The sequence below is a fragment of the Aulonocara sp. 'chitande type north' Nkhata Bay genome, linkage group LG1 (genome assembly GCF_057382095.1).
Source record: "Aulonocara sp. 'chitande type north' Nkhata Bay isolate Kocher_YH1m ecotype deep benthic linkage group LG1, A_spYH_male_GT1.1, whole genome shotgun sequence".
Taxonomy (NCBI): Eukaryota; Metazoa; Chordata; class Actinopteri; order Cichliformes; family Cichlidae; genus Aulonocara; species Aulonocara sp. 'chitande type north' Nkhata Bay.
The window spans coordinates 37,053,178-37,064,164 of record NC_141344.1 but is presented as its reverse complement, the minus strand read 5'-3'; the positions used below and the strand labels follow the sequence as shown (position 1 = coordinate 37,064,164).

The 10,987-nt window shown below is 42.6% G+C and overlaps 1 protein-coding gene across 2 annotated transcripts in view; it reads left to right on the top strand.

Annotated features, from left to right (window-relative positions):
* Positions 1 to 2,620: 2,620 nt before the first annotated feature.
* Positions 2,621 to 10,987, top strand: part of adamtsl5 (ADAMTS like 5) — a 64,535-nt gene continuing 56,168 nt past the window's right edge. Inside the window, exons 1-2 of one of the 2 annotated variants that reach the window (XM_086294635.1) lie at positions 2,621 to 3,366; positions 8,728 to 8,829. In XM_086294635.1, coding sequence (XP_086150761.1) covers positions 3,347 to 3,366; positions 8,728 to 8,829 — 122 coding nt within the window. In that variant the 5' untranslated portion in view covers positions 2,621 to 3,346. The remainder of the gene's footprint in view (positions 3,367 to 8,727; positions 8,830 to 10,987) is intronic. The other variant, XM_086294644.1, reaches the window with a different exon arrangement.

Here is a 10,987-nt window from a genome sequence, read left to right as displayed (position 1 = left end):
AGTTCTTTGCCTCTTTTTGTATTTTAATACCAAATAAACTGTATAAATGTTACATCAATATAACACGATGAAGTCATAAACTCGTTTGTAGGAATACTGTAAAATAGTAGTGTCTGATTATTTTGTACAAGAAGTTAAAGATTTACGCCCTTTTTATTATTCCTAAAATTGCATAAAGGTGGAGGATCCACAACTAATGAGACGTCAAAGTAAAGTCACGTTTCTTCAGCAAATGTATATTTGTTACTTGAGAGTCTTTCCCTTCTGAGCTGGAGCAGGTAATCGTGGATTACCAGGGTAACTAAACAAACAGACAGTCTGCAGACTCACTGTGTTGATTCTTCTTTGTTTTTTTAAAGAAATCTTTGCCTTTGCAGTCGTTGCTATTTTTGTAGGGAAATGTAAGGCAAAAGAAGATTCCCAGACCTAACTGTGGTCCCCATGTTTCATGTGTCGGCCCTCTGAGGTGCACACGATCTTGTGAAAAAGAAAGGTTTTATTAGTTTTATTAGTACTTGAAGTACTTGTTTCTGTGTGCCTTCATTGTGGGGGAATTCTGGACGTTTTTCTACTCAACGTTACTTCAGTTCACAAAATATTTGGGGGCATTTGTTCCTGAACAGCTCACATAAGGCCCCACCACAGCATTTCAACCTGCTCGAAGCCTGGTCTTTAACTGGGACAACACCTTATTCTCCAGCTGGTGTGCTTGCTTTCATTGTCATAACCTAGTTTCAAGCAAACATGAGATGGACTCGGGTTTGACTTTGGTGCACAGAAGAGCTCATGGTCAGCGCAGTGACTGAAAGGTTCATCTGAGGTGCTCGAGCTTTCTCTTGGCAACCTTTACAAACCTGTTCAGTCTTTTGTTGTAACGTCAGAAGTTTTCACATTTAACATGCTAAATAAGGCCTCCCAAGAATGAGATCGCTTACTCCCCCCCCCCCCCCTTTTTTTTAAACATTACACAAGCTGGCCCTGGGGTGAATTTTCTGAGACATCCACACCAAGAAAGGAGTGGCAGCTGTCTTGTTTTCCACCTGTGAATAATCCCCTTCACTGTACATTGATGAACTTCAGACTGTTTGGAAATGACCTTTTAGCTTTTCACAGATAGACGAGCAGCAACAATTACTTCTTTAACATCACCGCTGATGTCTTTCCTCCCTGGCATTGTGGTAACACACGGCTGATCGCTCAGCAAAACTTCTGCTTTAACAGAAGTGCTCACACCTCCCAGTGCTGCATTTTATTAGCTGCATTTATCTCTGGCTGGCTGGAGCAGCATCTATTAAACAACTCGCAAAATAAAACAAAATAAAAACAAACCATCAGACACGAAAACACCAGACATCATGATACAGACTTATAATTTGCACCAATGTTTTTCAAAATTCTGTACGTGAAAAGTGAGCGCGAGAGCCCTCGGTGCGCCTGCGCGCTGCTGAAGTCAAAGTAAACTTTATTGTCATCTCCGCTACATACAGTCCAGTCGTACAGGGAGATGGCCACAGGCAGGAATGATTTCCTGTGTCGGTCAGTGGTGCATTGTGGGTAATCTCAGTCTCTCACTGAGCGCGCTCCTCTGACTAGCCGGCGTGTCATGGAGTGGGTGGGAGGTGTTATCCATGATTGTCTTTATCTTGAACAATATCGCCTCTCAGATACCACCCTAACAGAGTCCAGCTCCATCCCCACAGCATAACTGGCCTTATGGATCAGTTAATTTAGCCTTTTGGCATCTGTGACCCTCAACCTGCTGCCCCAGCATGCAACAGCAGAGAGGATCGCACTGACCACAACAGAAATACAACAAGTAACATTAATTAGTAGGGACAGTGAAAACGTCTGTTTACCTTTGTTAGCCACTTGGCTATGATAGTAAACAGTAAACAGACACTGATGTAGCTTACTGACTCTTTGGACTGTGTTCAGCACAATATTAATTAGTCATTGTCAATTCTTGATTTGTCCTGTTTCATTGTATGACCAATTATGATGGCTGTTTGTAAGCCATTTGCATACTATGCATACTCTGTGTGTGTGTGTGTGTGTGTGTGTGTGTGTGTGTGTGTGTGTGTGAGTGTGTGTGTGTGTGTGTGTGTGTGTTTCTCTGGTGAAATTCAGTATGGTTTCGACAACAGTTTTATGTTAATGTAAAACTGTATTTGTTTTATGTGTGTGTGTGTGTGTGTGTGTCAGAGGGAGTGTTCGCCCAGGGCGCCAAACAGGCTAGGACCGCCACTGATGAGGAGGATGACTTGAAGGAAGAAGATATTTTCATCAAATACAGTTAAAAATATTTTAACTTTATAAAAATGTAACAAAAGTGCTTTTGAACTACAATAGTAAAAGCTCTCAGTGTTACATTTGCCCCCAAGCGCTACTTTCTACTTGATTGATATAAATTGTGTTTTTACTGAAGGTATTAAATGGTACTGTTACAGTGCAGACATATATGTTCCTTCAAAGATGTCTGTTGTGAGTTGCTCCATTTCCAAAGTTGAACTGATCGTAGTGAGGTGAAGGGATGGTAAGTTTTACCGCCTCTGAGTTCCGACGCGCTGCTGTGCTGTGACGGGGGAGAGAGGCGTGTTCACGGCAGGAATGCAGCGCTCAGGTGGAGAAAGAGAGAGGGCAGCAAAGAGAGAGAGGGAGACACACGGACACAACAGCAGCAGCCGAGCTGTGGACAAGTGGGATCGGCCCGTGGCCCCCGTGCTCCTGAGAAGTCGTCCCCGCTCCTCTGTGCGCACTTTGGCCGGACTGAGAGGAAGGTCACGAGGAAAATAGAGGGGAAAGTGCCACCGGCGCTACCTGCTGCGACCACAGTCAACCGGGAGTCACCTGCCGGGAGGCAAAAGTGCATTTTAAGCGTAGTTGTAGGAACACGTTGGAGTCGTGGAAGATGGTTTATAAGAAGCTCTTTTTTTAAAGGACAAAGGGCCCTTCGTGTCACTTTTTGCACTTGCGCGTCCAGCAAAGGAGGTCTTACAAAAATTAACGTATTTATTATTTTCAGGCTTTACTTGTAACTGATGTCATGTGTTTTGGGAAGTGGGACGCAGCTGTTTGGATGGACAGGCACTTCAGCTGAGAGAGAGTGAAAGACAGAGACTTCCTTCAGAGTGTCTGCTAAAAAAACAGCGAAGGCAGAAGGAAGAAGCCTCCAGCAGACGCAGGGACATGGATGGTATCGCTGTCTTTGAAATCCGTGTGTCGGCGCAGTCTGCAGATTGGGTGCACAGCGCGTCCGAGCCGTGACAGTTCATCATGACAGAGAATCCAAACTGCACCTGAGCGCGAATGTAACGTTACCGGAGCCCACTCCACTACAGGATCCACGATGTCCTCAGTCCAGACGAGGTAAGAACGAGGGGCTGTAAACGATCTCTCTGATCAAGTTTATCTTCCACCCGCAGGTGGGATTAATATACTGTGATTTCTAATACGAGTCCAGCTTTGATAAGAGGCGACAAATTCCAGAGAAGCAACATGGAGCCGTCTGTCCTCTGGAAGGAGGAAATATTTGGTGGCTTTAAATATTTACCTTGAGTTATTTTTTTTTTCTTGCAAGGAGCTGCAAAGCCTTGAACATTTCTTGCACTGCATTGAAGGATGGGAGGTGATAAATTCCAGGGACAGTTGAGTTTTTCTCTTCCCCAGTGGGTTGGACGGTGTTTGTTTTGTGGTTTGATCCATTCCAAGAAGTTCAAGGAAAACTTGTGCTGTGGGGCATCTTTTCTCAGTTGTTTTGGAGCATATTTGAAAAAGCTCGTTGCTCGGGTGCTTCTGTATTTCGCTTTATTTGGTTTGTGCATTTGGTTTGACTTGGAGCAGCTTAGTTGATCCTGCAGTCGCCTGTGAAGCCAGGGGCAGAAGTCATATCCAGTCTGCTGTAGGCTACTTCCTACCAGAGGGTGAGGTAATCCCCCTGCCATATCAGTGATATTACAAGTCCCGACTCCACATTCCACACGCCCTGATACTCTACCTTTATCTCCTAAATGTCACTGCCTATAAATACCCTGGTAATATTTTATCTAATCCTTACCCTGCAACAGAGAACACAAACACAGAGGACTGCAGAGAGACTCAAACTTTGCAAAGCTTTTTTCATATCTGCCTCTCAAATGGACCTGGTGTGCATTTGATGCCGTGCATCAGGGCACATTTGTAGGACCGCTGTCAGCCAGGCTGGTGTGCAGCAGGAGAAAGAGGAGAGAAAGAATTGGCTCAGGGCACATTTTCTGTGTCGGGTAACTCTTCAGAGGAATGTTTGTTTGGGAAGGAGCTGTCAGACTCATGAACAGGTTTAATCTTCTTACCATGGAACACTGAGCATATAGCTTCAAAACGAGGACACTAATTTGGTGTAACACGCAACGATGTCACTCTCCTCCAGCAAGGAATTTCAATCCTTTTCTCTCGCCTGGGATTTGCGCTTTAAGCACTAGAGAAAGACATTAGTGTTTTTTTTTAAGTGGCTCTTTGTAATTGATGGATTATCCTTGATGTGTAACGAAAGACAAAAAGTTATGCAAGCCTCAGTTTTCTTCTAATAAATACAATGTTCTTAATTTAACAGATACAAAGCTGAGGTACATGATTTTGCACTCCAGTTTTCATTTTTACAGACATTTTCTGCAATGGCCTCTACGTGCATATAAAGCATCTGGTCCATGATGAAGATTGAAGGTAGTTTTTGAAATTATGAAAATATCTCCTGTATTTTGGCTGTAACTGCTATCACACCTGAAAGCCTGAGACTCCATTAGAGAAGCAGGTGATAGTACCATGAAAACCACTGGAACCGAGGGAACAACATTGATCATCAGGCAACAAGTGAACGGGCAGTGCTTGAAATGCTGGAAACAGGAAAAAATGGGGATAATGATCATAGAGACTTTGATGATGGCTATATTAGAAAATCATAGCAGTGCCAAGAGGGCAGGTCTTGTGGAGGGTACCCTGTATGTTGTGGTTACTAGCTTCAGAAAGCTGTGAATAGTAATGGCCATGGGGAGATTCTTGCTCTTCTAAAAGACTTGCTAAAATGTAAAGGCTGCTAAAAGTTTATGGAGCAAGTGCAAACCTCCAGAAAAATGTGGAAGTACCAACAACAAGCAGTTTCTCTAATGGCCATGTGAGGCTGGCTCCAAACTGAATCAGTCCCCAAAGGCTGCCATGTTCAAATCTGGCATTTGAACATGGCAGCCTGGGACAAAAAACATTTCAGTCTCTTTCTATTGATAGTCTCCCTCCATAATAACTGTACAGGAGCTGGATTTTTTAAAACTCACCTGTTCAGATATTTAAAATGCTGAAAGTTGGTTAATGGACGCAAATAAATGTAGTCCAGGCCGAGTGCCCAATGAGGCCTGGGTTTGCTAGGCCTTCACTCCATTTTTAATGGAAACATCTCACAAATGAAGTGACCTGTTTTGTAGTACTGACCATCCAAGAAATCTGTGCCTTAAATTTGATGAGTAAAATTCGAGTATAGGGATGGGTACCGGTATCCGGTGCCACGATGGCACCGGTTCTGACATAAACGGTAGTAACCAGACCGAAAAGCAGCGCACATTTCGGTGCTTTATTTCGGTGCTTTTTTTCCTGAGCTGTGATACACTTCTAGCCAATCATTTTACGTTTCCGAGGATAGTAGGCGGGGCCAGGTACGTACGTTCTGTTAGAGCAGAGCTACAGATTAAAATGTCCAAGGCGAAGCGGTCAAAAGTCTGGCTGTACTTCACAGCAAAATATGCAAACTCAGCAGCAACAAGTGCTTTAAGCTGATACTGTGATACTGTCAAAGGAGGTAACACCTCGAATCCGATGAAACACCTGGTGACGCATAGCGGTTTTTTTAAAAGCCGAGGAATGCGCCGTATTTGATAGCTTGCTGCAAGACCTCACACTGTGCACGTCGGGTGGGTTGCCAGTTATCGGACCCGGAGCAACATCCCCCAAAAACCCGAAGAGGAGAGTCCTGGCCCCTAGCCCTGCCAGTGTAGCAGAAATGATGAGGATGATGATGCAGCAGCAGCCGTTCTTCTCTGCGTGAGTAGCTTAATGTTGTTCGTGTGTAATTTACGTTGAGTAGGCTAACCACGTTATTACATTAATGCATGTAAGGTGAACTAGCAAACATCATCATAGCTACATGCGGCTGTCTTCTTGTTTGATGGCAGATGCTCCCTTCACCCTGGCCAAAAAGGCTAAAATGACCAAAGAAAAAGTGGAAAACAGCTGAACATGAGAGGTTTTTGGACAAAGTTTGTGTTTTTTCCATTGTTTAAGCACTGCTTCCAGCCAAGAGTGATGCCATATATGCCCCATAGCTGCAGAAAAGGCTAACATTGTTATCTTTTTACAAAAAAACCCAGCTGAACATGAGAGGTTTTTGGACAAAGTTTGTGTTCTCCATTCTTTAAGCACCGGTTCGAGCACCGTTTAAGCACCGGCACCGTTTCAAAAGTACCGATTTGGCACCGGTATCGGATAAAACCTAAACGATACCCATCCCTATTCGAGTATCTTTTTAGCTTGATACTAATTAGCAGATCTGTGCACCTACACGTTTGCCTATGAATACAGCTTGCTAGCATTAGCTGATAACTGATACCTTCACTTCTGGCTCCAAAGATACATCCAAATCACCAATGGTGAGGCTTGGAAATGCATAGTCCAGGGTGATGTTGCATTACAGTCTTATACAGTCTTTGGTTTGGAACTTTGTTTATGCTGTCCATAATCAAATGTGCCTACATGTGAGAGTTAGGGCCCTTTCATATAGAAACTGCAACATGCTAGCTGCGACAGTATAGCTGTGTGACCAACAGAAGTTCAGAGCCTGTAGTACGAATGAAGATCATGAGTGGAAGCAAGAAAGTGATGTAGTACAGCCAGAGCCCAGCGCAGTGCACGCCGCTTCCTGTGTGAAAAGGGTGGATGTGAACCATGGAGCAATGGAAGAAGGTGGTTCAGGTTGCAAAGACAGGATTATTTGGACCTGTTACAAACTTCTTTGTTGTGGATGCCACAGGACATCTTCTGGGTTGTTGTGGAGTCCACGCCTTAATGGGTCAGAGCTGTTTGATGGGAGACCTACATGAGCGAGCAGATGGTTTTAATGTTGGAGCTGATTGGAGTAATGTTGCCGCAAGGAAAAAAGTACTGCATCACAATTTGCCAGTTACATCTGTGAATTATCCAGTCTTCATTTTAAACTCTGGGGCTGGCTGGTTTAAATCTCAGTGCTCCCTGGGAGCTGTAATTAAGAACACATCAGTCAAACAGTCAGATTCAGATTCTTCAACTTAGGTCCTCATACATTTTTAAGAGTAAAAAGGCCCATACATGGAAGGAAGGCAACTGTACCATTATTATAACTGTATTATTACATTTATTTAAGCTTCTTATTATACAGATAAAGATACTGAATTCTTTATAACATTTTAATTATTTATTAATCGAAGAACCACATTTGTAAAGTAAGTAAAATTGTATTTATATATCACTCTTCAAGTCAAATATCATAAGGTGCTTAGAGTTAAAGTTTAAAGAGATTTAGTGAAAGAGACCAGCGAGTCCACAGATCTCAGGCTCAGAAGAAAAGAGATCAAGAGTCTGGGGGCCACTGTTGCTAAAGCTCCTTTAGTTTTGTATCCATACATCCACAGCAGGTCCTTATCACATGACCTCAGGGACCTGCTGTGGATGTATGGAGCTAAAGCTCTCTGATGTGCACTGCTGCTTGCCCATGCAGAGCTCTAACATTTTAAAACCAAAATCTTCAAGTGGACTCTGATGTTGATGGGGAGTACTTGGACTCTTAGTCTGAACAACCTGCACACGCTCCAGGGAGGACTTGTTAAGACAAGCGAACACAGGCGCCATCATACCGGAAACTCTCGTGATGATTCAACGTGGAGAGTTTGATGTCCGTCCAAGTCATGAAGTACTTCAGTTCTCAGTCACAGCTTCTCCCAGTTTAAAACTCTATGCAAAAAACCCTTTGTTTTTAGATACACCCAAATGACCTAAGACAAGAATAAAGGACAGGGCAAAAATAGTACTTTAATTCACAAAACAGATTATCTGCTCAAATAGGTCAGATCACAGCCACAGCTACAAAAATACCCACATTAAAGATGTTTTCTTGAATGAAATCAAGGCATGAGAGTGATAATCAGGATGGGAGATGGTTCAGATGTGTCCTCGTCAGTGGAAATAATATTTTTGGTTTAGGTAAGGAACAGAGTATGCTGGAGGACGCAGGACGTCAACGTTGCAGTAGGAAGCTGGCAGGATGTCCAATCATTGCACTCTCACTTACTTTGTTGGTCAACGTCCAGAACAGAGCAAACTAAAATGAAACACTTATTGGTCATTTCATCTTTTTCACTGTTGTCACTTTGTGTTCCTCTGTCGGTACAAACAGTAGCTGAGAACAATCACTGACTTCAGGCAAACAACTGGAATGCTGTTATCGATCCAGCAGCAAAGTAAACTCTCGCTGTCTCTTGTGCCGATTTCTTGGAAAGATTCAGCCAATAATCAAAGACCTTTTAAAGTAAACCTCAGAAACTCCTATAATGTAAAACTAGTCTTTCCACAGGTGAGAGTAACAGAAGGTTAACAAATGGTAGAAGGTGGAATCCACTTTGAATGATTTCCTGTTGTGGATATTCACATTTATACACTTTCCATGTTACTTTGAAGCAGGTACTGGCTTATCTGCAGCGGCCCACGGGCTCTGTCGGAGACAAAGATGAAGCCATGCAGTCATTCCACAGACGGACGCTTTCTAGTGTCATGGACCAGGTAGATAAGGCTTTACTGCTCTTTGTGTCTATCTGAACTCAAGCTTTTACTCTTTAGTCTCTTTGTGTCCAAGGCGGACATGTGACGTTTTTGTCTGTTAGCAGGATGAACCTTTGTGGTACAATGTGAAAACTGATTGGTAACAAGGAATAACTGAACTGGATGTGATCTAAATCATAGCTTCTGCCACTGGATCATTAATGTTTTTAATCCATGATGTAGAAAATCTGACAGAGACTTGAAACTTGACTCCCAACCCTCAGGATACATTTATGTCTACTTAGTGTTTATGTTTTTTTAATCTAAGACAGGCTTCACTCTTTATGTGGATAGAAGACATTTTGAAAAGCCCATTAAAACATGGTGGGTTTAGCCCACATGTCATCACAACATCAGTTGCGTGCATCTCTCCACATTCTCATGTTGTGAGACCGTGACTGTCGGTGACCTGAGAGGCTCTGCTTCAATCAAAGTGGCTGTGAAAAGATAATCTCATAATCCCCGAAGTATGGTGGTGTACCAAGGTTGTTCTCCCTGTGGTGGAAGGAGCAAAGTGAAATCAAGTGAAGCAAAGCAAGCCAAACAAAGGGAAGGCACCATAGTTGAGTCTAGACATTTTGGCAGTGGCCATCTATAATTATTTTACAATTAACCACAATCCTCTCTGAGCGTTTAACCCTTTAAAGCCGGTGGGAGCGGGCACGCTCCGTTTTGCATAGCTATTTTTAAATCCCGGTAGAACTGCAACCACGTAAGCTAGCGCAATAATTTTTTTTGCATATGAAACTGGAGGAGTTGTACTTACATCTTATGCCATCAACTTGTCCTTGGTCACAGTTTCCTTCCACATATTTGCAAAAATTGCATAAAAACCACTTGCAGCAACAAAAACATAATATTCCAGAAACACGGTTTACCGATCCGATCAGCTGTTCGTAACACTTTGGAATAGATCATCAGCGCAAACGATCGCATGTCTGCCATTACCTGCCCGGAACCGGAAGTGACGTCATTTTCATGGAAATGTAGTTTTTTACCTTCAGGGCCTCATCAGCCTATACTGGTGTTTTTAAAAGTTATGTTTGACTTTATGACTTTCTGTATTGTTTTTGGGATGCTTAGAAGTCAAATTGTACTGCTGGAAATAGTTTATTTTGATGCATATGCTGTTTTTTTGCAAATTTGCATTATAATATTTATTTTCGTTTTTCCTGCAGTATATAAAAATTGGTGTATTTCAAAAATAAAACTATGAAGACACTCAAAATAAATTTCCTGTGGTGGGAAACTATTTTGTGCAACTTTTTTGTATTTACAGTTCTGAGGCATAAGCCTCTTAAATTTCTCTAGCTAGAAATATATGTTAAAAAAACAAAAACGATTGTCAGTTTTTTTTGTAGTTTATTGCACTTTTTTGCAATTTATGTAGTTACTATGCACTTAATGCATACATATTATTAAAATTTGGGCTATAATGGTTGTATTGATGTATAGCAACTTGAAATGCTCCCTAAAATGGCACTACAGCATGTAAAAATATAATATAAGCTCTGGCGGACTTGGTTCTATGGTAGGTCTTAAAGGGTTAACAAACAGTGATACTGGATTTCTTTTTTTCTTTTTTTACTACGTCTTCAAGTGAAACAGCTGCTGAGCCACAGAGACTTTTGCCTCGTCTTCAGAGAGGCTCACAGTCCCGAACCCTAACCCAGACCAAGGCCACTGACTACTTAGTAAGCACAGATCCAGGGATCAGAGCCGGAATCCGGCGCTTCAGACTGAACATCTGGTTCTTTCATTTTATTCAAACGCGTGCTCCACGTAAGCATCAGACCCTCCACCAGTCAGTCTTGGGTCATTAAATCTCAGGGTGGGTCAAAGGTCAAGTCTTGCCTCTGGTTGGAAGACATGTTGCTTTTCCAAACTTGGTGGGTGTGCAGATATTTGTAGGGCGCCATACAGAAACACTTACACCGAGATCCCACACAAAGAATTTAAATGAGCAGAGATCTTGAATTGAGGTGTCTCCGGTGTTGACGTGACTCTCGGCTTCCAGGAGGTCAGAGGTCACATTCTCACCTGCAGCATAATCAAGCCAAAGCGGTATAATAGAATCCGTGTAATTGCATGATAGCTGTGTGGAGCTGTTGTTTATTTG